This window comes from Cheilinus undulatus, linkage group 8 (assembly GCF_018320785.1).
Source record: "Cheilinus undulatus linkage group 8, ASM1832078v1, whole genome shotgun sequence".
Lineage (NCBI taxonomy): Eukaryota > Metazoa > Chordata > Actinopteri > Labriformes > Labridae > Cheilinus > Cheilinus undulatus.
In genome coordinates this window covers 15,468,315-15,494,453 of record NC_054872.1, presented here as the reverse complement: position 1 = coordinate 15,494,453, position 26,139 = coordinate 15,468,315, and the positions used below count along the sequence as shown (strand labels likewise).

Sequence of the window (26,139 nt, the reverse complement as noted above, 5' to 3'; positions counted from 1 at the left end):
ATGCTTTTTAGCTGAAGACAGCTGTAGATGTTCTGCTATGTCATATAACTTAAGAATGTGCTTTATTTAAAAAAATGTGCTGTCATGCTTGATATTTTGTATCTTTTTTAAGATGATAAATTTTTGTCATATATCTTTCAGTATCTTTGTATGCATGGCTGCTTACTGTCAGACTTTGAATGTGTTGCTCCCGACCTGGGCCAGGGCAATCTTGGAAAATAGGTTTTAGTCTCACCAAGTTTCTCTTTGTTAAAAAGAAATAAATCATGAAACTAATTTGTGATAGACTAAAAAACTTGCATTATCAATATTTTTATTTAAACAATGGGTCAAGCAAAAATGTGATATGCAAGGAGCTGTTCATACAGACAAACCCACTAACAGGTATACTATGGACTCGTGGAGCATTTCAGTGTCTTTAAGCTTTCTGCTTTCTTCGAGAATCCACACCTTCATTGTTTTGATTCTCTTTTACCCATAACAAGCAGCATTTTCAGCATAAAAATTCTTACTAACTTCCTAATACCAGACAGGAATAAATAAGTAACTCCCTGTTGCCTCAAAAGAAGAAAAACATTTTTTGGGAAATTCATGCATAAGCCTGAAAAGAAATTATTTTACCCCTTGTTACCAAATGTACCAGCAGACAATAAATATCTTAAATATTCTTTTAACAGCCAACATTTCTGTTAGGATAAACATTTTTAGTTATGAATGAATCAATCTAATATGTTTAAGATTGTATATGTTCATGATGTATTTAATGAAAACTTGCTCTATAAAGAGTCATAAAAGGGTACAAGGCAACCTGAACCCAACATAGAAGCAGCACACCTGCTGGCTACAGTCCAGACAAGAAATGTGGTCAAGCGAGCTTAAATGTTGAATATGTGGGTCTTTTCTTACATGTTAGTCTTCAAATGTGTGGCATGCAAATCCACACAGACAGACAGATACACTGCTTATTGTAATTGTAGGATTTAACTTTGGAACATAGTTAACATAATTGAAAGTAAAACTCTTTGATGACATATGCTGCCCACTGTAAAGACGGGTTGCAAAGTCACTTTATAGAAATAACATAACATAAACCATCTGGAAATACAATCAGTCTAATTTTAGAACCATAATTAAGTCTTCTTTTGATCATGGTTGACTACTTCGATTTGATTTAGGTCTATAGTCTTTGTAAAGCAATAAATACATTTATTCAGCTCTGCTGTTTGATAGCGGTTGTGCTACAAACCACCAGCCCCTATTTAAGTCATGAAAAATATTAAAGTGTTTAAAATTAAGTTTAATCATGAAAAAGTCTGAGTTAAACTTTATCATCCTGTATTTTAACACTTTAGATATTCCTCATACTACATTTGAATGATGAAGATATTTGAAGTTATGATTCTATGGCGTGGAGTGGATGCTTAGCACACTTATTTTTCTGGTGTTCTCTTCAGAAAGGAGTCCTCAAAGATAATAAGAAGGTAAAGGCTTTTAGTAGAACAAATTTGACAGGATCAGAATGTGTCAATCTGATACTTGACTGAACTTGAGCACTGCAAGGCTACCAGAGAGCAGGGAGTAACGCCTGCTGCTTCGAGAGAGACAGTCAAAATGTAATGGACTAAAGATAAGCCAGATATTGGTTTAAACACATCTTAGGCAGGTAAAGATGTTGGCTCCTGCTGCACATGGTTCAAGTGACTAATACAGAGTGAATAAACGACAAGCCTAAACCATGACATTATGGTGCACTATAGTCAGTGTGTGGCTGCCTGGCTAGAGTGGGAGAGGCAGGAATCTGGGATTTATTTCATGCCATTTACTGTCAAAAATTGCTGTGTTATGTCACTTCTACTAACTCATTCACCACTGTGATTAGTAGGTTTGGCACTGAACAAAATAGTATTTACCTGCATGCTAATGTCCAATAAAGGCACAGACATCTGCAGACAACAAGACTCTATTAAGCCAAAATGCTCAGGGCTTTAATATGGTTGCAGCTTTCTGGTGTTGGAATGACTCACTCAGGACTTCTGTATGTCTCAGACCCACACATTAAGCCCTGCCCCAGAAAACCTAGCCCCTAAAGTGGTGAAAAACTTTCTAACAGTTAAAAATTCAAAATTCAGTCAGATATACTGTAGCTCTCAGCTTTTTCACATGCTTACCTTATTTCAACATAGCTAGCATTACACAAATTTCTGATTTTGCTTTACAGAGACTTTAACATTTCCACCTATCACTGACTTTATCTTATTATCACTTTCAGAGTCATACTAATGTCTGAGGACTTTCACGATTTATCACTGCAAATATTCAATCACCTTTTACTTAATTAGTTATACCTGCCTGACTGCTTGTTAACACAGATCTATCTAATCAGCCAATCACATGGCAGTAAACAATGCTTTTAGGCATGTAGACCTGGTCGAGCCGATGTGCTGAAGTTCAAACTGAGCATCAGAATGACAAAGAAAGTTGATATAAGTGACTTTGAACGTGCCATTGTTGTTTGTAATCTTGCAGGCTTATTCTGACCCTTTCATCTGAATGTTGCAGCAGAAATGGAGGCTCATCAGACCAGATTTTTTTTCCAGTCTTCTCTTGTCCAGTTTTGGTGTGTTTGCATTGTTGCCTCAGTTTCCTGCTCTTAGCTGACATGAGTGGCACCTGCTGTGGTCTTCTGCTAGAGCCCATCTGCTTCAAGGTTCAAGGTTCAAGGAGATACTCAGATCAGTCCATCTGGTTCCAACTACCATGGCACTTTCGAAGTGTCTTAATTACCTTACTTCCCTATTCTGGTACTCAGTTGAAACTACAGATTATCTTTACAGAGTCTACACACCTAAATGCCGGCATTTACTGGCTGCTTCAATGTGACTGGCTGATATAATCCATAAAACTATTGCTCCCAATTCCACTAATATAACATACCATCAACCAGTGACCCTCCCAGGCTGCTCCAAAGTCAGGACTTCAGTGTCTGCTGCCAGTTTCTGTCTGTCCACTCCTTCTCTATCCTCTCCCACTGCCACAGTCACTTTTACCCACCTGCCAGGATGAAAGAAACATGTGATGAACACAAACACATTTTTATTTGCACACTGCACGGTTCAGTAAGAGATGCATTAAGACTACACTGAAGCAGTAAACAGGGGCAGAAGAATAAATAGAGTGATTCAGCCTCCATAACTTGCTATGCCCATACAGTTCAGTATTTTTAGACAGTTTACAGAAAATCCCAAAATAACTCCTCAGATATGCTTTAAAAAAAATCTAATATTGCCAGGAAGCTGATCTTTTTTTATCTTTATAAACATGAAACTCCCACCTGAAAATAAATATAGGATAAAAAGGATCTGTTTCCCTCTCTACGCCCACCTTCCTTTGTCAGCAGCGTTGGAGCTGGTCTGGTCAGGCCCGGCCCGGCTCAGATCTGTCACACTTTGAGCTAACCTGTCTGTCAACCACTGGACTTTGTCTCGGTCAGAACGCTCTGTAGTTGCTGCTGTGTTCTCACCAACCTCCTCCACTGCAAAAACATGCAACAAAACAGAGAAAATGCAGAATCTAACAAGTGTAAAAACACCTTGTGAAATGATTAAAAAAAAAAAACAGTCTTCTTTGAACTCACTTTTCACAGCCTTGGCTTCCAGGGAAACGGTCTGTTTTTTGTCAGAGCTCTGTCCGTTCTGTTCCTGGCTGCTTCTCTGCTGCTCTGCAGGGTTCTGGTTTTGGAAATTTTCCACCCAGTCGAGAGTTTCACCATTCTTCAGAGCAGAGCGGTGGTCCTTGAACCAGCGGACAATGTCTGTGCGTCCGAGACTTGTTTGGACCTCCAGCTGGCTGTACTCCTCAGGAGAAGGCCACTGAGTCCGACAGAACATCTAAGGAGATAAATTGACCAAAACATGACACATTTTAGGTGGAAAAACCTACAAAACATGGAGTTCATATGCTAATATTTGAACTACATAATAGGATGTGACGAGCACAGGCAAGAAGGTAACCAAAAACCTGACCTGCAACTTGTCTAAAAGTAAATGTTTTACATATCATCCTCACATCTCAGTGGAATGAGAGTGTGTATGCTCAGAAAAATACAGTACATTAGAGCAAATGTACATGTCATGTGCATACTACTCAACCACTCCACTTTAAACCTTTGCTTTAGTTAAACCTAGAAAGCCACACTGTCCTCTTTCTTTGGTTTCTTTACAGATTTCACAGGAAAAATGTTTGAAAAGCTCGTAAATTATGATTCAACGATATATAAACCAGATAAAATTAGCTCAATCTTGATGAACTGCAATGGATTCTGTAACACTCACACACTCCCATTCATTATTTTTCTAAACAATAAGTACCTTTACAGTACCTTTACTCAGATCATTCAAAAGCGCAAAAATTATACTCTATGGCCTGATACAAAAACAAGGTCCATTGACTTTAGCTTTGAACTACCATGACCATAAATCAAAGAAGCAACATAGACATCCAAATGTATACTTAAGTACTTCGACTTGCTTTAACATCTGGGCTTTAATGTGTTTTGCACTGAGAAGAGGCTTCTGTTTAACCACTCTGCCATAAAGCCCATACCAGTGGAGGGGTGCAGTAAGGGTTGTCCTTTAGTCCTATCTCCACACAGTCAAAGTGACACAGAGTGTCTTGGTCACCTCTCTTACCAAGGCCTTTCTCCCTTGATTGCTTTGTCTGGCCTGACAACCAACTCCTGGAAGAGTCCTTGTTGTCTCAGACGTCTTCCATTTGAGTGTGCAGCAGTAGCCTTCCCTAGATCTGTGCCCTACAGCAATTCTGTCTCTGAGCTCAACAGGCAGTTCCTTTGATAATGGCTTGGTTTTAGCTCTGATATGCATCGTCAGTTGTGAGGCCTTCTATAGTGAGGTGGGTGGCTTTCCAAATCATGTTCAATCAATTTAATTTACCACAGGTGGACTTCAGTCAAGGTGTACATCGGTTGCAAATATCAGTCCTGCCCAGATCCCATCTAAATATTGGCACCCTGTGTCATTCTGTCACCTAGTGTTAACAGCCAGTATTACCTCATATACAGAGTGCAACCTAACATGCATCTGGGTGCAAAGGCCCTTTAGTGCTGCTTGCAACCTCAGTTTGTTTTTGTTGTTCGTTATTAATTCCTCCTAAAAGATTCTGCTTGTATTATAATTGAATTTATCAGGAAGAAGATCACATTAAAGGTGGGAAAAGTTCTGAAATAATCATACTGGCCTCAATTTTTACATCACAAAAATGTGATATTTTTAAAGTGGTGTGTAGAGGGTTTTATAGCCACTGTATGGCTAGAGGACTTACTTCTCATCAGATTTAAAAATAAGCAAGCAGGAGCTGAAATCCGTATATGGGTCACTCTTAACTGACAGCCTGTGCTTATGTAATCTGTTACATAGTATATAAAAAGACATCTCTTGGATATATGATCCATTTATAGGCTCTGTGATCCTATGGGAAAACGGTATTATTTTAGACACAAACCTACTCCGGCAGCTGACCTTGTCAACAACTGCTTTTGTATTTCACTTCTAATCTTCAGCTATCAGCAAAACCCATCATATCCTGTCAGTCACGCAGATTCTCCTTAAAGTATCAGACCAAAACCTCCTCAAAATTAATCAGTTTCACACTACAGCTTACTTGAGGTTTATTAAAAAGGTGACCTTAAGTAATTTCTTTAAAGTCAAGACTCATTAATGTCGTTCTACCTTTAGCTGTATTTCACGAGTAATCATTTTTAAAGCTTGCATTTAAGTGTTACTTCATTATAATCTTGTCAGTGTTGATGTTGACATGTTTTTCTGCCGCTTTTCTCACCTCTCTGAGCAGTGTGAGTGAGCGGCCGATAATTGGAGCCGGGCTGGTGGAGGCCGACAGGATGGGAGGATGAGGAGAAGAGGAGGATGATGATGTGAGGATGGGAGGTGAGGCAGAGGAGGAGAGGATTGGTGGGTGAGGGGAGGAGACAGCGAGCACAGGAGGGGAGGATGAGGAGGAGGAGGAGAGGACAGGTGGGTGAGGAGAGGAGCGTTTCCCGTCCTGCTCTCGATGCGACGCTCCGTTCAGCAGCGCTCCTGGCCGGTCCACCCTGTCCTCGGAGCTCTTTGAAGCCATGCTGAGTAAAGCCTTCTCCATGTTGTCCCTCAGCGCCCGCCGCTCTGAAAACCAGCAGTCCACCTCCGTCTTGGACAGGCGGGTCTCCTGGGCCAGCTGGTCTGCAGCAGAACAGAGTTCAGAGGACCAGACAAGATGCATTACCTTGAAGCTGAAGGTTATTTTCGAATCCAGGCTCTCCAGGGTGCTTCAAATGAGCTCATTAAAAACATTTCTGTTATTTCTGTCATGCAGGCACCCACCAGAGACTGGTATGTGACTCCTTTTGGGTGAAAGAAAATCAAATCACACATCGAGGACAAGTATTGGACTTCTTTAAATATTCTTATATCTGCTTTAGTGAGAATCTATCTGGCAGGGAACTCAAACAACTACAAATTTTCTACACAGACAACCTTAGAGCAGCCAGAAAGTTTACAACAAGTATTTAAAGTTTCCAGTGAGAAACAATTCCTTAGAAACTTTTTAAGATAAACTCGTACTGGAAATAGTTATTGAGTGGCAGGCCCATTCTGTGCTTAAATGGCTCCAAGCATGCAAGGAGGGCTATGTGGTGTTAAAGTAGGCATACTTATATATCTATCAATATATGGATTCTGCTGCAAGGATACAAACATGAAGATAAATATAACAGCATTAGTTTGAATGGACTGATAAGCAGAATCACATTTTTAAGCAATGAAGTATGTCACATCTGCATTAGATCGACAAATGGGAAGGAATCAATCTTATCCAGATGCAAACTTTTAAAGAATACCAAAATTCAGACTAGCAATGCTCTTAATAGGACTTCACACAGCACAAACTGTCCTCAAGAGAAGCCAAACCCACACAGAGTCTCTCACAGATGGTTTGAATGAAACAGAAATGAAACATTAGAAAACTTTGGAAATTTAAACATAACAGCCTTTGTACATGGGGCGCACAGATACAACCACTTACACAGTACTACCAATGCCCTGTTTTTTAAAAATAATTTTCCATGTGGATGTTACTTTGGAAAACAATGATTAAAAGTTTTAGCTTCTTTTAATTTAGCTTCATTTTCAAAGAAAGATTTTATAGCCTCCCATACTTTATAAAGCTCACTGAATAATCTGCCAAAATGCCCCTGCCACTTTTGCCAAATGTTGATTCCAACATAAGTTCTATTTCTGGAGCTCTGTTAGAGTGAAGACCAGTAAAATGTCACAAAAGTGTCTGATAAAGGTTGAAGCAATCATTGGATCTTAAAGCATGTAGAAAGTTTGGATTGAATCTTTTACTGGATTTGAATTGTGGGGTTCCTTTAAGGGACAGTAGGATTGTCTCTTGGAAAATTAGAGGTTGAAAATGAAATCACTCTACAAATTGTTGTTTGCTTGTTGATGGTCTAACAAACCTGAACTTTCATCAATTTATGCCGTTAGTTACACTTCAAGGCTTATCCACAGCAGTTGCTTAAATAATAAGAAAACACACTGAAAGACCAGGGACCAGTGTTCATTGCGTCGACTAAGACTAGCCAAAACTAGATCTTTGAAGACTAAAACTGACAAAAATTAAGTTTAGTTTTCATTAAGATGATTAAAATTAGACTAAAATGTCTAAAAATGTTGTTTTTCTCTGGCATGCAAAATCCACAATATTTCTCCACTGTAGCTAAATCTGTCAAAACACAAAGCATCTGTATCTCTACTGCCTCTCAGCTGTAGAATGCAGGGACCCCAGGTTTGGCAGGGTGCACACAACACACTACCATGATTTGGTACCAGATTTAGGCATGACAATAGATGCTTGGGCTAAAAGTAAAGACTAAAATATGAGGAATTTTTAAGTAATAAAACTATACTAAAACTAAAAAGGGTAGAAAGGACTAAAATGTGACTATAACTAAAAGTCATTTAATCTATCGACTAGGACTGAGACTCAAATTAAAAATAGCTGTAAAAATTAACACTGCCAGAGACACTGGACTTTCATGTTAACTCTAATGTGAACTTCCACCAATTTTGAATAAGATTACTAGCTTGTTATTGAAGTTAACTGATTAATGAGCATTAAAAATGTTTTGTTTGGACAGCAGATCAGCTCAGTGGGCAGAGCATTTGTCCATATACAGAGGCCAGAGTCCATGATGCACTGGTCGAGGGATCGATTTCTAGTCTGGGTGCTGTTTGGTGCATGTCTTCCCCCACTCTTTCCCTGTCACTCTTTAGCTATTCTATTGGAGTAAAGGGAAAAAGCAAAAAAAAAAAAAAATAAAAAATAAAATAAATAAATAATTAAAAAAGAGTTATGTTTTGTCAGCTTTTTGGTGAAACAGATGAAATCTTACAACCTGAGTGTTTTTCTTGTTTTAAAATGTCACTTTAGAAATTTAGCAACTTAAACGCAAAGTATGTAAACTTTCACCACAAGGGGGCTCTCTACTGAAACGATAACAGCATGACGAGTACAGAGCAGCAAAGTCCAGCTCTGCTGTTTACTTCTTGGTCTGAATCGAAGACTGTTCAATAACAACAGCATCTTATAAGGCGTATTAACCTTACAAAAAAAATAGGTTTTGTTTCATTTATAAATTTGCACTGACAAAAGCACTTCCCAGGTCCCTTTGTAAGCAACATGAGATTGCACATGTGCATTCTCGGATCACTTCCAAAGTGACCAGGAAGTGCTTTTATCGGTGCATTTCTCCCTCATTATGAGAAATATTAATTCTGATGAGTAAATACAACTTATGAGATGCCATTTGTATTGAACAGTCCTCAGATAAAACAAGAAATACTACTGACAAGGAGGCCGCAGAGGTGGACAGAACTGAGAAGCGCTGGTCTAACCATGCTGGAAATGGGGAGGCCAAGATTCAGGCAACCTATGGCAGCCTCCATTTAAAGACATGTTGTGTTACAATTATAAAAAAAATAAGACTTTCTCAGGCTTTGCAAACTTAAGGAAATATGTAGAATTATGTAAGACCTAAAGCTTGATATTTCAATATAGAAATTCCACGTATTGCATCTCTAAGAGCAAGGAGGAAAAGTCAGAAATATCAGAACCTCAAAAAATTAATGTTTGGACTGACCACTTAAATGATAAAATATTGTTGAGTCATGACTTCCAGCCTTTTGCTGGGACCAGAAAGATCCTGAATTTCTGGGTCAAAGTTAAAATCCTGCTCAAAACTTTTAAAAAACACCAACTGGAAGTTTTTATGGGGATAAAAACCAAGACTGGATAATCTAACCTTTCTGATGTATTAATCCTTTTATCTTTTTAACATTACTTTTTAAGATATGATCCTGGGCCATTAAAATCAGTTTTGTTGCATTGTCCTCAACTTTCAAACAAACTAGCACATGTAATAGGAAAATTATTTGGATTTAAAAATGTCTCCTCTCAACACTAAATGTTTTTTCACCATGAATTCCACTCTCACTCTCTTATACTGAAAATCTTGTTTTTGACAGGACTGGGAATTTTAATGCCTTCTCTGACTTCTACCTGACCTTTCTTGCTCCTGTGTAATAAGCTTTGAAGCAAAATATGAAGGAGCTAGCACCACAGGTTTATTTTTCATAAGGCTGTACCTAGATCTGCCTCAGTTGGAGAGCTGCTTCTCTGAAAACTCTCCTCCAGCGCCTTCAGCTGCTCCGATGATTTCCCCTTCACCCTCTCCAGCAGGGGGAAGTGGCTGGGCACCGCTTTCTTCACGGGAGCGTCTTTGGATGCTGATGTCACCTCGGCCTTCACCAGAACAGGTGGAGGAGGAACGCCTGCAAACCAGACACACAGAGAGACTAATGAACTGAAATAGGAAAGGATTTAATACACAACAAAGCTAAAAAAATCATTATTAGCTTATTAGTGAGAGTGATTTAGCAAAGTTTATCTCTCTGTATGACATATTATTCTGTTTCAGGGATTAAGATATTAAAGCCACCTCTGAGAACAAATAGTGTCTTGTTTACTAAAGAAAGTAAGATTTATAATTAATCACAGTCAGGGTCCCGATCCCAGCTCATACCTTTGAGATTAAGGAGTCTCTGCTCACTGAACCATTTCTTTATCTCTCCTCTGGACAGCCCGGTGGTTTCTATCAGCCTGTAGATCTATCACATGACAAGATGCATCATGATATAAACAGAATGAAGTCCAGTGACAGTGGAGAGTCCGTAGCAGAAAACTGGACAGTAACAGCAGTAAAATGTTTAACCCCAGCAGAAATGGCACTTAAATGTCATTTCACTCACTTATTCTTACCTCGTCTTCCTCAGGGAAAGGACACTGTGTGTAGCTGGATCTCAGCACCGAGAGCTGCTCAGAGGTTTTGTTGTGGTCAACGGTGAAACTGAGCACCTTGGATGAGGCCAGCTTGGATGGTGTCATGGGCGCAGAGATGGTCTGAATGATGGAGGGTCTTTTACTCTCTGTGGTGATCCCAGGGGAGGCCAGGGGACGTTTGAGTGACTGCATCACCAGTGGACGGAGATTGTAAAGATAGAGACATACTTTAGTCAAGTACAAGTGCAGATAAATGTGTACCAAAGAGAGTGAAAGTGCCCACCACTAACTTCTTTCAATACTCTCACAACTGCCAGTGTTTAACATGGTAGAACATCTGACAACCTTGTATTATGAAGTTAGTGTCTGTTTAAGTTCACATTCTGCATTAATATTATCTTGTACCTGATTTGCGACAGTGAGTGCCAGCGGTGCACATGTGACCGTGGAGCCATTAGCTACAGGAGTCAGCACCAGGCTGGTCTGTCCCAGGAGCTGACATGGCAGCGACTGCAGGACGGAGGCGGCCTGCTGTAAGGGTTTGGAGGCGGCGGAGGAGGCGGACAGGTTGGAGGATGATTGGGAGTTGATCTGAGGAGCGACCACGGCAAAGGTCTGAGGCACGGAAGAGATTGTGCCGTTGAACATTTTTTTTCTGGCTTCTTCCACCTGGCACAGAGGGAGAAGACTTGTCATGCATAAACAAATGCACTGTGCTGAAATTAGATTCCTCTTACTTATTTTACCATTGCCAATTCTTCCAAGTACTTCAAACCAAAATTTAATTAAATATCAATTTAGTAGTTTTGAAAATTACTGTTTTTTTGTGTGAGAGGAAAATTTATTACCAAGAAACTGGATTTTTTTATAATGTTGGCTGATGCTTTGCTCTTGAAACAGAACATCAACATGCTTTTTATGAGTTATAATTTGCCTTACTATAAAACTGAACATGTAACTACCCAACATGGAGCCCAGGCTTATTAATCTCATTGTTCAAACCTGAAAACATATTAATCAAGAGCATTTCATACATGAATGTGATACAAACAGCCTTTTTTAACACTAATTATTTGTATTCTTTAGGACACCAGCTGTTGCCTGATTGGAGCGTCTGTGTTTTGAGAAGTAAATGCATTAAACCACACTACAGGGATTTCAAAGAGTGCTTAAAATGTTATTTTGCTTTAATTCCTACCTCCTCAGGAGACCAGCTAATGCCCTGTTTGAGCCTCTGTGTGGTGAACCAGACTTTGATTTGCTCCTCTGGATGTTTTGAGGCTGCGGTGAGCCAGGAGAGCTCAGCTTGGGTCGGGTACGGGAACTTGTTAAAGGAGGAGATGAGCGTCAGGTTGTCGTCCAGTGAGGGGTTGTATTTGGTTGTGTTGAGGGGCACTGCGATCTTCGGCACCTGGAATGATACAAATATTTACTAAATATTGACCTTTTTTTATTAAAAAGTAGTGATTGAGTAAGTTCTTTTGTTCAGAAAAATCCAGTACAACATGGTAAATATTTAAGTTATAAAAACATTGTACTTGTTAACATATATGACTTCACATATGACTTCATTGAAAAGTAGTAAATTCTCGCCCAAGGGCGGTTTATAAATCCATAAATGATGACTTTATTCTTGACTCTTATTCTTGACTCTCTAGGTGGCACCAAAAGTTGCAGTGCATCATGTGTACATTTAGCAAAAAAACTAGGACCCAGCTAAAATGTTTTAGATATTATCATTAGAAACTAAAGACCCATAAAACTATCAGCAAAAATTAAAACTGATCATAATGATAATTCTTTACATCAGTTATAATCAACATGTGGCTCTTGAAATGACTTGTTGCTCTTTTATGTCTTACTTGGAAAAATAATTGCCCAGAAAACCTTAAAAAAGGGAATTTTTTACCTCAGAAACGACATCTTGTTCTATTGCAAGCCCCATAATCCGTTTGTTTCCCCACACTTATACAGTAGGCTTTAAATGTCAAATTTAATGGTAAACCTTACTTTTTGTCTTTATCAAACATGGTCAAAACATGTTCCAAACGTAACTCTTGTTTTACAACAATAATCTGAAGTGGATATCTGTTAAGGTTGAAACCTCAACTAGCAGTCACTTGAACGAACAGATTTTGATTCAACATTTTATTTTCTAAAATATCAGTTATTTTTACAATCACAGCTTAATTTTTGTCAACTCTGTCAGATACACCAAAATAAATTGAATTTTATTTTATTAATTCAGATTAATACCAAGTTTTCAGTTATTTACTACTGGTATACAGTCATGGTTTTAAGTTAAAATAGGTTATTTTCATTTTTTTTCACTCATCTGAAGTAGCTAATAATCTGAATTTCATGATTTTCTAACTTTACTTTTAATATTAACCAAATTAAACCAACCTTTTTACATAAATTTGCTACTTGTTCATATAGATTCCCTGATATTTTAACAAATGAGCATAATAAAATGAACAGAGGACAAAGAATTTTGTTAAATGAACAGAACCACTACCTGACAGAGTTGACAATAGGGATAAAAAGTGATGCTTAAACTAGCTTATTCACCCAAATGATTATCTTTATTGAATACGGATAAAGAACAAGCTCTCATTATGCTCTAAACTATATCTATATATTATATGTATCTATCTCTCTCTCTGGGGAGTATTCTACTACTACTACTAATAATAATAACACTAATACTGCTTCTAATAATAATGCTAATAATTATTCTACAACTAATAATACTACTGCTAACAATAATAATACTCCTACTGATAATAATACTGATATTACTGCTACTAATAATACTAATATTAATTATACTAATAATAATACTAATAAAAATAATAACATTATTATTATTATTATTATTATTATTATTATTATTATTATTATTATTAACTAATACTATGTAGTAGTATATATAGTACAATAGTACATAATATATGGTTTAATTTATATACTTTGTGGCATCTTGGTTTTGACTGAAAACTCTCCTCAGTTAAAGACAAAAAGGGACAGGTGGAAAAGGCCAGATCAACTAATGGGCTCTAAGTCTGTATCAGAAAAATCACCACAGACTGAGCCTATTACTGCACTAATTAGTATATGTGCAAACTCAATATGACAAAGACAGATGGTATTCAAAGCGCAACACAGCTGCACAGAAACAACACATTGTAGACTTGGCTAAATGAAACAGAAATGCAGAAGGACAGTTTAAACTTTTTTACCCGCTATGACAGGGGTTCCCAAACTTTTCTGTGACCCCTAAAATAAAAGTGTCAGTACGTAAGCAACCCCGCTATCCCTGGAGGTGGTCAGAGTTCACAATGTTGTAAAAGCATCATGTACAAAAATACACTTTTAGGGAGTTTTAGTACACATCACTATCATTTAAGCACAAATCTCATAAACTAATTAGGGTTTTATGTGTAGTTGAACAAACTTTTAAGAGTATTTTTACAATAACTGATAAGATATAGTACTCTGAATCATTTTATATTTCTCTTTCTTTTTTTTAGAAAGCATAATGCAACCCCACTCTGGTAACCACTGATCTCGGAGACTATAAAAACAGGCTGTAGCTTTATACCGAGAAAACATATATCATGGATTTTATGGTAAGTTTTTACATCTCTATTGCTTATTCTTAAAAAAAGGGAAAAATGTAAAAAAATAAATAAATAAATAAATTGGAATCAACACCTGGATCTGTGAGGGTTCTATTTAAAAATACACCAAACAGAGCTGGGTTGGCCTTTTCAGGCCTCTAGCTTGCATGCCTAGCAAACTTAGCATAAATAAATACTCAGAAGAAAGTCTGGAAAATACTCCAAACAGACAAAACACCACAAAAAATACATATGAACTAAAAGAGGAACTTTTATCCTCATTTCCATGTTTCTTGGTTTTTCTTTCCTGACAGCCTGCTAGTTAAAAGCTTGTATTGGCTTACAGACAGGGATGTGGAACCATTCCTCACCAAACACTTGGGGTAATTCCCCAAAATATCAGCCTATTCCCTGAACTTTTCATGAATAGTTTATCCAAAAAAAGATATGCCTCCCCACTCTTCAATGTGTCTCACCTGGGTGTAGTTTATAGGCCGCTGTAGGGAAGGCATGATGTGAGAAAGGCCGTCTGCTTTGAGTAAAGTCGTCTCAGGGATGATTACTGTCCCGTTCACATTGACCGCTGTGATTGGCTTCTTGGTCAGATCTTGGGTAAGTTTACCGATCTGAGACTCAGTCCGTTTGTTATCTGAGGACACTGTTTTTGGTTTACTGATCTTAGCTGTGCTGGGTTTGTTAAGAGGCAGAGCACTGACTTCGTCCCCTTTGGATGTGTTATAAATGATGGCGTTGCTGCAGCCCTCTATTGTCTGTTCTAAGATTGTCTGATTGTTTAGTTTGATCCGTTTGAACTTAAAGTTGCTCTCCCCTGGGTGACACCTCTCGTTGTGCTCCGTCAGGGTGTCAAACTTCTTTGTGTTGAAGTTACAGACGGCGCACAGGTACAGGGGGTTGAGGATGACGTTGGGGTGGTTGGCGTCAACGTGTTCTTTGAAAGTGTTGAGGTTTTGCGTGGAGAAGGGGCAGTATTTACACTCGTAGCCCCCCTGCTGTCTGCGCTGAGTCTTGGAAGGGTCCGGCGGCTCAGCTGCTGGTTTGTCTGGAGCTGTGGTCGGGTCCGAGGCTTTTCCTGTCAGGTCTAACTCCACACCAGGCTCGGTTTCTGCGGAGAGATTTGTCTCCATGGGGCCCTCTTCAGTGTGGTTCTCTACTGAAGGCTGGACACACTTCCAAGATCAGAAAAAAAGTTAGGGTAAAAATGTAAAAATTTCTGAATAAAACTTAATATAACAAGAATGAGAACTGAAATGCAGGATTCTTTGATAGAATTTAGATATGATACAAGTAGAAATAAAGCAATCTTTATCTCTGTTCTGGTACCTTAACTAACGAATAAAAGCTAACTTTCTGCACACTGGTACAGAAATGCCAAAATAATTTTGCAATTTAGACAAAGGTTTGGCCACTATTCTACTTCATAATTCAAGAATATTTTTCATTCGTTTTTTTCTGAAGGTTAATTATGAAACAACAATACTGGCAACTCAGCCCATCGACATCAAAGAATACTTACAGCTCCAGAGTAAGAAAAGCATTTTTATTCTGACAGCATGTGCTGTTCTAGTAATGCTAACCTCCTAAGACCCTGCATGTACATTACAATTTGGCTTTCCTACAACATTGTAATGATGATGAAATTGTTCAGAATGTCCACTGAAGTTTAAGAAATTGTCTTAAAAGCACAGACTGATGGCATACAATAAGAGACGGGAATTGATCATTTTTCAAAATAAAACATAGTTCAGACTCTGATAGTCAATAAATAAGTTATTTATTCTGCCTATACAGCCCATTCTCAAATGACCCATGGGCCTGAACAGGTCCATGGCCACAGGGTTGGGAATCGCTGTTATAAAAAAAACAAACATCTACTTTACAAGGCAGGTGTGTGGGAGAGGGATGAATCCATTAAAACCTCAGGTAAACTCCTGCACAATGTCTGATTGCACAAAAACATCAGCAACATTTCTGCACTAAAATACTGCTTATGCTAATTGCCTGCAATTTTTAGTGACTCTAAAAAGAAATCAACCAACGCTGTGTGCCTTCTATTGTTGTTACCAGGTTATTGAAGTATTGATATTAGTGAGGTACAGTTAATTTAATCTGAATCACAATCAAAATATCTGTGCAATAACATTTTGCATAAAAGGTTACAATTATTTTGTATTGAATAGTATTCGAGGTTCACGAATGCATTCAGAAAAGCTTTTAAGTTTACATATGCTAATATTGCACTTTGTAGAAGTACTATTATTCACAAAAAGCGAAAAACGATTATTCCATGGAAAATATTCAGTTACTTTTAAAGCAGTCCTGCAAAAATGTCAGGCTTTTATTCTTTACTGCCTTTTTTTACTTATTGTTTTTATGTTTTGAGTTGAGAAATACATCCTAGGAAACTATCATATTCTCTGCATTTAACCAAGCATGTGGACTAATGATACCATTTATGTATTATGTCATTATAGCAAATACAGGTTGCAGTAATGTCCAGTGTAATAGCAATAGTATGTTATTACCAAATCATGCAGCAGGAATTGATATCAATTTATTTTTACTTGTATCATATCAAAGCAAAAAATGTTATCATGACAAGCCTAACTGGCACATTTAACCAAAAAAGGCAGGCACTTTCATGTGAACCATACTCTCAGTATACCTCCATATCATGAGAGTCCTCCTCATCATCATCCAGCTCTACCATGGTCTGCTCCGGTCGGATCATACAGGGAGTAGAGGCCTTCCTTCGACTTGACATGATGATTGTAGGTCCTGGATTTGTCTAAGTGGACAGCTTGGTGCCTGTGCTTGGCCAGCGGTGATATAAAAGTGGCTGAGGTGCCCAGGATGCAGGATGCTGAGCTTTTGTCACAGATGAAAGGTGGATAAACAGTCTTAGGATGCTAATGAACAGCAGACTGACTTGTTCTGGTTCCCAGAAACAGGCCTGGGATGTTATATTAGGACAGCATAGGACCGTTTCTGGGATGGGAGTGAGCAGCCAAGGAGTCTTAGGATCAGTCGTCCCCTGGGGTAAGATTAAAGCTGGAGAGTGGAGGGCAGAGGAAGGTGAAGATCTGGTAGAGTTGGGACTGCTGCAGTGTGGTGAAAGCCGGGCTCGCTGACAGTGTCAGCTCCAGTGCTGGACGACCTCCTGGAACTGCATGACAGGAAGCTACCTGGAGGGAAACAAGAGAAGAGCCAGGTTAAAAAACTGATTAAACTAAGACAGTTTAATTTCATACTTCTTTGAATGAAAGAAAAAATCCTGTCCTTAATGTCCTCTTCTTCTACTCAGGCTTCATGCATCAGTGAAAGATTGAGGTGGGTATCCCAGTGAAGGTCACAGAAATAAAGATAGACCAAGTAGTTTCTATTTAGTATGATGTGTGCAATGACTGCACAAAAATAGACATAAAAACTTTGATTCTTGTTCAGTTTTGCCACAAAAAGCACCCTTTAAGCAGTAAAATTTCTTTAAAAATGCATGAAAGAACCGAGACATTGGATTAAACATGAAGGAGAATGAACCAAAATAAAACATTGGGAAGTAAAAACCACAGATACCCCTTTCATCTGCCCTTTTCAAGGGCACCAAACAGTCTGGTTTGAGCGTGTCGAGGAATGAAACATGCTGGGTTATTTAAACTCAGCAGTGTCTCATGTGGATCTGGAACAAGCCACCACCCAAAAGAGGCAGAGTCAACAGTCTGTTGGTGAGCATGAAGGGCTCAGAAGAAAAAAGGCTAAAGGAAGATGACAAATAAACAGTGCAGCAGAGCAGACAGCCCACGGGGTGCCACTGCTACATAAGTGTGACTCTAGAGCTCAGGAGGGAAGAAAGTGTTTAGTAGCAACTAAGAAAAGCCCTGAAGAAAAACTTTGACTAATTGCAGCAGGCTGAGGAGCAAAATCGCTGGACACTGGAGGTCTGTAATTGCATCGTCCTGCTTATTAGGATGTGTTATTTTATGCTGATGAAAGGAAAGGCTGGCCGGAACTGAAATCAGAGGATGTGCTTCTAGTGTTTTAACCAGAAACCATTAGAAAGTTTCACCACTGAGTTTGTGAGTCTGAAAGGGTTTAAAGGCTGAATTATTAAGGGAATGTTTACATTGTCGACAATAAAGACAGTGCAGTTTCACTGGTTTTCTCACATTTATTAGACAGCTTGTCATAGCAGTCTCAAGCATTTTTTATCCAGGTAAACACCGACATGATAGAGAAGGAAAAACGTACTAATTTTACTATGGCACAGAGTTGACAGTATATTATAAAGACTGGCTACTTCAGAAATAGACCTAGAGTTTAACTTGAAAGACAAAATTAAAGAGCTGCTCTGAACACAAATAACTGGTCATAAAAATGTATTGAAGCTGATAATTGTCAGATAAATTCTAATGGGATTAAGAACTACATTATGGATGATGCATTCTATCTCATTTAGACTATTTTCCTGCATGCAGACAAAGCACAATAAAACTCTTGTGGACAATACTCAGATTACAACTCAAACCACAACGCCTCTGATACTAGGGATCATATTTCCTTGTACAGATTCTGCAGAATCACTTTCTCATCAGGTTACATCTGACCTTAAGCAAAGCTGGTGCTACCCATATTTACATTAGTAGTTCAGGATGATCCTAATGCCCTCAGTTTTAAATCTATTATTGTTTTTAGACATGTTAAAGTGCTGCTCCACTATAACGGCCGTAAATAATTACTAATATCAGACGTTCCTATTGTCTTAGTTGCCAATGCTAATATTGGAATATGAAGTCCTCCAGCAAACATGGCTTATTACTAAAACTTCACTTGTTGTGATCATCATTACTGGCATTATAGCCATATCCAAGAAAATACATCTTCAGTAACTTTAAGGCCAGAGGAGCCATACATTTGTCTTGATCATTGTTGTTCTGCTCGTTTTCCCTCTTTCAGAATCTTCCTCTTCTCTCTTTCTGCATCACCTTATTCTTTATTCTGACTCTTCCTCGTCTCTTTCTCCTTTGAGTTTCGCTCTCCTCTTTCTTCTACATCTCTGCCCTTCACTTTTCTGCATCTCCCGCTTCATTCTTCCTCCATATCCCTTTCACTCTTTCTGAATCTCCTTCTTCACTCTTCTGTAGTTGCTCTTTCCCTTTCTGCCTGCCTTAATAGTTTTCTCTGCATCTCCCTCTTCTCTCTGTCTGCATCTTCTTTTTCAAACTTTCTGCTTCTACCTTGTCTTTTTGTCTGCATAACCCTCTGCTCTATTTCTTCATCACTCTCTTCACTCTTTCTGAAACTCCCTCTTCTCTCTGTATCTCCTTTTTTTTCACTTACTGCAAATCCAACACCCCTTACTGCAATTGAATTGAAGTGAATTTTTTTCCTCGCCACTGTAACTTTGCTCTATCTTACTTGGTGCTGAGCATATGGTTGGTAAATGTTAGGACTACATAGATAATTTAACAAAGGCTACAGTGTAGACCTGCCCTCTTTATTTAGTTTTTCATTAGGTTTGGCACAAATAAAAATTGACTGACTGATACGCATCATCATAAATGAGCTTCTACTTACAGACATCACCCAAAAAAACAAAATATCAAGTGAGACATTTCCAAGGCCTGGTAATGTAATTTGTAGTGTCTTTAGTGTTAAATGCTGTCAAAATAGCAGAAACTCACATGGAACAACACTGAATGAGGACGGTGCAGGTGTTTTTGTGGGATTAGACAGAAGAATGAAGAGAACAAAAGGGAAGAATGAAATGAAGAATAAAGAGAAACATGAATTGGAAGATGATGACAAACTCATCATTGTATTTGTACTAGCTGAATTACTGTCACACTTATGTCAGCTCTTTGTTTTTCTGCAGGTGTATGCAGGTGTACAGTCAGGATAACGACATGAGAAACAATCCTTAAGAGCACTTGAACTTTGCCCCCATCCTACACACAAATACCTGCAATAATAGCTCTGCTTGTATGAAACTAGAGTTCATGCAGGTGCTTTACCTCGACTGATCTGAAGACAACGTAGGATGAGTTTGTTTTTCTGTTGGACATGTTGTGCAGAAGATTCCTCCGGTATATATTTATCATGAAACTTTCATCATCACACTTTGATGGCACTGGTTTGATTACATAGCCGTTATGCAAATATATGCAGTTGACAGGTCTTTCCGGCTGTCGGTAAGACTGACTATCCTGTGAAATATTGACTAAATCAGATCATGTGTTGGAGTGTGAACAAACAGAGTGAGAAAGCTGCCTCAGACAGATCTGAAAAAGCTTCGAGCAGCTTTGTTTGGGGTACTGTGGGAAATGACAAATCCATCAAGAAAAAGAAGTTATGAAAAGCTGAGGGAGAGGAAACTTTCTGAGGGTAATATTATAATGAAGAGAGAGAGGAGCTTATCTGTTTGAAAAAGTCGATTGATATTCTGGAGGCTTCATGCTGAAGCCTCATATTCACATGAGTAAAAATCAAATGAGTCGATGCAGCAGCGGTGCTCCTCTATCAGGACATAATGAGGCTCTATAAAGGCGAGTCAGCACAGAGGGCCAGGCAAAGTCCTCTTCAATTTCAAATCTCATACTCAAATAGGGAATTCTTGTGGATAAATATTGACTGAGGAGATGAGTTTAATCAAACCAAACAAAGATCCTGTTTAACAGTGTGATCACATTTAAGTTACATCGCAAAAAGGGCGGGGCAACTTTATAAATTTAACAGGATTTAAACTTTAGGGCCTCATCTTCAGTCTGGGCTTCTCCCATAGCTCTGCATTAATGTGTAGCCGTCAAGCTCCGAGGGCTGTCATTTGCCAGCCGACTCATTGTCCCGAGATATCTCAACTCCTCAAACAACCCACCGAGGCATCATTAGAATGCAGGCTCATTACCATGGAGTCGCTATAGCAACCGCGCACGTCGAGCTTTAGTCAAGTAGCTGCTACAACCGTGACACTGACAGAGACTGTATAAACAGGGAAGACCCAACTGAATGTGGGAGTGCGTTTGGTGTTATTAGAGAGAGGGGGAAACAGAAAGCCTCCGGAATAACTGACAGGTTTGAGTGTGGGGTTGTGATAGTGTGTTTAAAAAGCTGGCGGATCCAGCTCCTGCAGGATGCAGAGTGGTGCGGTGCATCTGTGGGTTTTTCTTCAGCTCTACGTACTTAAAGTCAACAGCAAAGGACGAGTAAAGAAAAGACTCCACTTCCCAGAGTAATCAGACCTAAAATAACTCTGAGATAGCAGATGGAGATGTTCGCATGCAATATTTTACTTCTTGAATCAGATTCCGACTCCTGAACTTGTGAACTGGCACATATGGAGTTTAGCACAGTGCAACAGTCTATAATACAAACACAGCTGGATACGGCTCCCTTGTTTGGATTAGGATGATTTTTTTCTGATTTGAGAATCAGATGCTGAAACTGAGATATTTTACCATTTTAGGAAAAAATACTTGCTCATTTTAAATTTGATGGCAGCAACACATCTCAAAAAAGTAGAGACATGGCAACAAAAGGTTGGAAAAGTAAGTGGTACTTATGAAAAACAGCTGGAGGGGTATTTTGCAACAAATTAGGGTATTTGGCAACAGGTCAGTAATAAAACTGAGTATAAAGGGAGCATTATAGAAAGGCAGAGGCTCTCAGAAGTAAAGATAGACAGTGGTTCACCAATCTGTAAAAACTGCATCTAAAAATTGTGGAACATTTCAGAGAAATATAACTCAATTCTACATTGCAAAGACTGAATATCCCACCATCTACATAATATCATTAAAAGATTCTGAGAATCTGGAGAAATCTTTGTGCACAAGGGACAAGGCTGAAGATCAACTGGGAGGAATGATTCTGTACTGGAAATCACTGCATGGGATCAGGAACACTTTCAGAAATCACTGTCTGTCAGCACAGTTCACCATGCCATCCACAAATGGAAGTAAAAGTTGTATCATGCAAGAAGAAGCCACATGTGAACACAATCCAGAAACATTGTTGTCTTCTCTGGGCCAAAGCTCATTTAACATGGACTGAGGCAAAATGGAAAACTGTTCTGTGGTCAGATGATTCCAAATTTGTTATTTTTGGAAACCACGGATCCACTGTCCTGCGGACTAAAGAGGAGAAGAACCATCCATATTTTCATCAGTGCCCAGTCCAAAAGCCAGCCTATCTGATGGTATGGGGTTGCATTAGTGCCTTTGATCAGGCAGCTTAAACATCTGGACAGGCACTATCAATGTTGAAAATTATTGAAAGGTTTTACAGCATTTGCTACCATCCATAGAATGTGCTTCTTCAGGGAAGGTCTTGCATATTACAGTGAGACAATGTTAAACCACATCCATCACAACAGTATGGCTTCATGGCAGAAGAGTAAAAGTGCTGAAATGTCTGCCTGCTCTGTCCAGACCGTTCACCAACAGACAACATTCGAAGCATCATAAAATGACAAATCTAACAAATAAGACAAGAACGGGACGACATTTCTCTCAAAAACTCTATCAACTAGTCTCCTCACTTCCAATACGTTTCCATAATCTTGCAGAAAGCCGTCCAAGAAGAGTGGATGGTGCAAACTCCATATTAAAGTACATGTATTTGAATACAATGTCAGTACGGTCACTGTTGATGTAATAGTGAAGTGTCTGGACACTTTTGCCCACATGCATATGTCATCAGCACAGTTAAGTTTCCAACTTTTAATTGTTTTCCACACAGTATTTCACCTGTATTCACTAAAGTGTACAGGCTGTCGGCTAAAACATAGCAGCCCAGCTCTCATTTGAATGTGCTTTACCTTCTAAAGACCATGGTATTATCACAGATTTGTGACATCTAACTTCTTTATCTAATTTCTAACTTTCTGCTTGTTCTGCATTTCTGGAGTTACTAACATCATTTGATTTATACCTAAAATTAAATTTTCTTTGCAGCTCTTAAACACCACTGAGGGAGAGAGCTGCTATATGGAGGCAGAACTGCATATACCTGGATGTCTTGTTTTTTTTGTGGAGTGGGTAACACTTGATTTTAAATCATGTATTATTTGACCCAAGTGAAACACAGTGCAATCTTAGATTCTAATTATTTTAAACCGCATAGACAAGAGCACTTGCCCGACATCTCATCCTGAATGTTTGGCTGCATCACAGGTATTTTTGATTCTTGCATCAATATTGCAAGAACTCCAGCAGCAGAAAAGGTTATGGGCTTCCTGAACATTTAAATGCCTCTGTTCTAGCTTCTGTCTAAATAAAGATCTTTTCAGAGCACAAAGGGTACAAGCTCTCTAGTATACACCTTCACTGTCACTCAAAATCTGCCCAAAATCTTCCTGAGAAATCCAACATCTGTCAGGAGGAAGTTGTAAGCCGCATCTAAAGTGCAACTTTCTTCTTTGAACTTGTGCTGCCTCACTGCTGACACAGCCTACTTGAATGAGCTGATGGGTGGCTGTGGCTGGGCGAGGATCTGACTGTGAACAGAGACAAAGCCGGAGCTGGATGGTGTTACCTCCTACTGGTGTGTTGAACCCACACAAGAGGAGGGAGAGAGGATGAGCATCTCCATTTATGCAACATCCATCTCTGTAATATCTATACAGCTTAATAAAGTCGGTGCCCTCCACCCGCTGCCTGCAGCTCCAGTCACCAGATGTCATCAGACACCGGTTTGCATATTGAATAAAACGTCTATCGAGTCATTTGTAGAAAAAGTGTCCGCAGTATGACAGCTATTGAGCAAAGGCTGACTCAGACACTGAAGTATTATCTTACACAGTATAAACACAAACAGCTCTGCAGTGCGAGATGTTGCATCAGTTTAACTTGTGTGCTCTGACTGTCTCAAACAAAGAGAAAAGCCTGAGTAAAGAGTGTTGAACACTGAGGGAACACTGGCACAATAATCCTCTTCCTCTCCCTCCACTCCATCATTTCCAGAAGAGGAGGAGGTGGGGGGGGGTCGTTCTCTCCTGCTGCCTTCACTGTCTCGTCGGGAGCACTGGAGCCATCACAGAAAAGATAATTGGCACAGTGTGTGATTAATAACTATGGTAATGTAAAACTCCATTAAACCTGCACTAGTATTATAGTATTAAACTAGTATTGTACCGTATAATATAATCTTTGTAATAGGCTCCAGCCTAATGAATTCAACTGTTAATTTTATATCACAGAGAAGATTTTCATTATTTTAAAAATGTATAAGGCTCAAAAACTTCAGTAGTTTTTAATGCCATATATTCTAAAATGATACAACCTCATTAATTTTAATGATTGGTAGTATTAGGGAAGAGCAGATGCATCAGTTTGACATCTGCCAATGTTAGAAAACAGCCATCGGCAGATACTGCAAATACTCAGATATTAGCAGCCATATTTCATCCACTTTGCCCAGTCAAATTAATGATTGCATCTAGCACAACTTACTGCAGAACTGAATTTAATAAACATTATTTTTTTACTAGGACACCTGTTGGACAAGTTCTGATCTGGTTTTGTGGTCAAACATGAGAGTAAATGTCGGCATAGTGGGAGTTTTACACCAAAACAAGTGATCAAAACAACATCGGTATCAGCATTAACCCTAATTTTTATGATCAATGTATCTCTAGATAGTACTGAAAAGTACTAAAAACTTAATCTGTTTCAAGAGACAAATACATAGTATAGGAATAAATAAATTGAAAATTGCATGCTGTCTTTGTTAAGAAAAAAACAACAACCTGTGTTGCCTGGGCAATCGGTATACATGTGGACAAAATAGTTGGTACCCTTCTGTTAATGAAAAAAAAATTCACAGTGGCCACTGAACTGATAACTTGAAACTGACCAAAGTAATAATAAATAAAAATTGAGTGAAAATTCATAAAAATCAGACATTGCTTTTAAATTATGGTTCATCAAAATCATTAAAAAAACTGGCCAGGACAAAACTGACCGTACCCTTAACTTAATATTTTGTTGCACAACCTTTTGAGGCAATTACTGCAATTAAGCAAGTTCTAACTCTCAATGAGACTTCTGCACCTGTCCACAGGTATTCTGGCTCACTACTGGTGAGCAAACTGCTCCAGCTGTCTCAGGTTTGAAGGGCGTCTTCTCCAGACTGCATGCTTCAGCTCCTTCCAAAGATGTTTAATAGGATTTAGATCAGGGCTCATAGAAAGCCACTTCGTTATAGTCCAATGTTTGGTTCTTGGCCATCCTTAGATGTTTTTGGTCTTTATCATGCTGGAGGACTCGATGATCTGCGACTGAGACCAAGCTTTCTGACACTGGGCAGCAAAGTTCACCCCAGAATGCCTTGATAGTCTTGAAATTTCATTGTAACCTGCATAGACTCAAGACACCCTGTTTAATTGACCGGTCAGGAAACAGATATTAAGTCAAGTACAAATCTGCGTTTGTGTCTGTTAAAGACAGACGGAGAGCAGAAGAGGGAAAAGATTCTGTCTGCTGGTCATTAAGTCCCAATCAGCTGACTTTATTTCACTTCACTTAACGTAAATAAACGCTCATGTTGTCTGAAATATGCTGGCAAATCAGATAGCACAGGTTAGAATAAGTGTTTCATTAAATAGTTAACATTATAAATTAAACAAACAGTTCTCTGAGGATGTTTGAGCATATTTTGTGTAATGGGTGTAATGTCAGTCAGTTTTTTTTTCTTTGGTTGACTACGAGCCTAGAAATTTCAGGGTTAAGTCAGGGGGAAAAGCTATGCGGTTTGCATTCACACATGCAGCTCAACCGGGGAATTTAAGGAAATTTTCAGGAATTCTGTTCAAGTGTAAATAGGGCTATAGAATTGTCAAGGGAAATACATTTGAGAGTTAAAATTAATGCAAAGCTAGGTTGATTAGTCCATTTATGGCAATTTTTTATTATGTACCTGTACTATAACCTTGCAAAGCAGATGGATATGCCTGTTTTCTTGTTTTTCACTGGTGAATCCATCTTGTTAAGCTCCCATCTGAACTGTTTGGGCCCGGTTAGAAAGTGACAGGACCAATCAGCGTCGAGGGGCAGTACTTTCAGGCGCGGCAGAGTCGTGAGGTAAGCAAGCAGCA

The 26,139-nt window shown here is 38.8% G+C and overlaps 1 protein-coding gene across 2 annotated transcripts in view; it reads right to left on the bottom strand.

Moving 5' to 3' along the window:
- LOC121513640 (zinc fingers and homeoboxes protein 2-like) overlaps positions 1-26,139 on the bottom strand; it is a 58,310-nt gene that overhangs the window by 2,664 nt on the left and 29,507 nt on the right. For both annotated transcript variants that reach the window (XM_041793518.1, XM_041793519.1), the window contains 11 exons: positions 16,720-17,239; positions 14,513-15,223; positions 11,612-11,824; positions 10,819-11,082; positions 10,393-10,599; positions 10,157-10,241; positions 9,720-9,905; positions 5,854-6,251; positions 3,635-3,887; positions 3,382-3,532; positions 2,935-3,051 (listed from right to left, as the gene is read on the bottom strand). In XM_041793518.1, coding sequence (XP_041649452.1) covers positions 2,937-3,051; positions 3,382-3,532; positions 3,635-3,887; positions 5,854-6,251; positions 9,720-9,905; positions 10,157-10,241; positions 10,393-10,599; positions 10,819-11,082; positions 11,612-11,824; positions 14,513-15,223; positions 16,720-16,818 — 2,682 coding nt within the window. In that variant the 5' untranslated portion in view covers positions 16,819-17,239 and the 3' untranslated portion in view covers positions 2,935-2,936. The remainder of the gene's footprint in view (positions 1-2,934; positions 3,052-3,381; positions 3,533-3,634; positions 3,888-5,853; positions 6,252-9,719; positions 9,906-10,156; positions 10,242-10,392; positions 10,600-10,818; positions 11,083-11,611; positions 11,825-14,512; positions 15,224-16,719; positions 17,240-26,139) is intronic.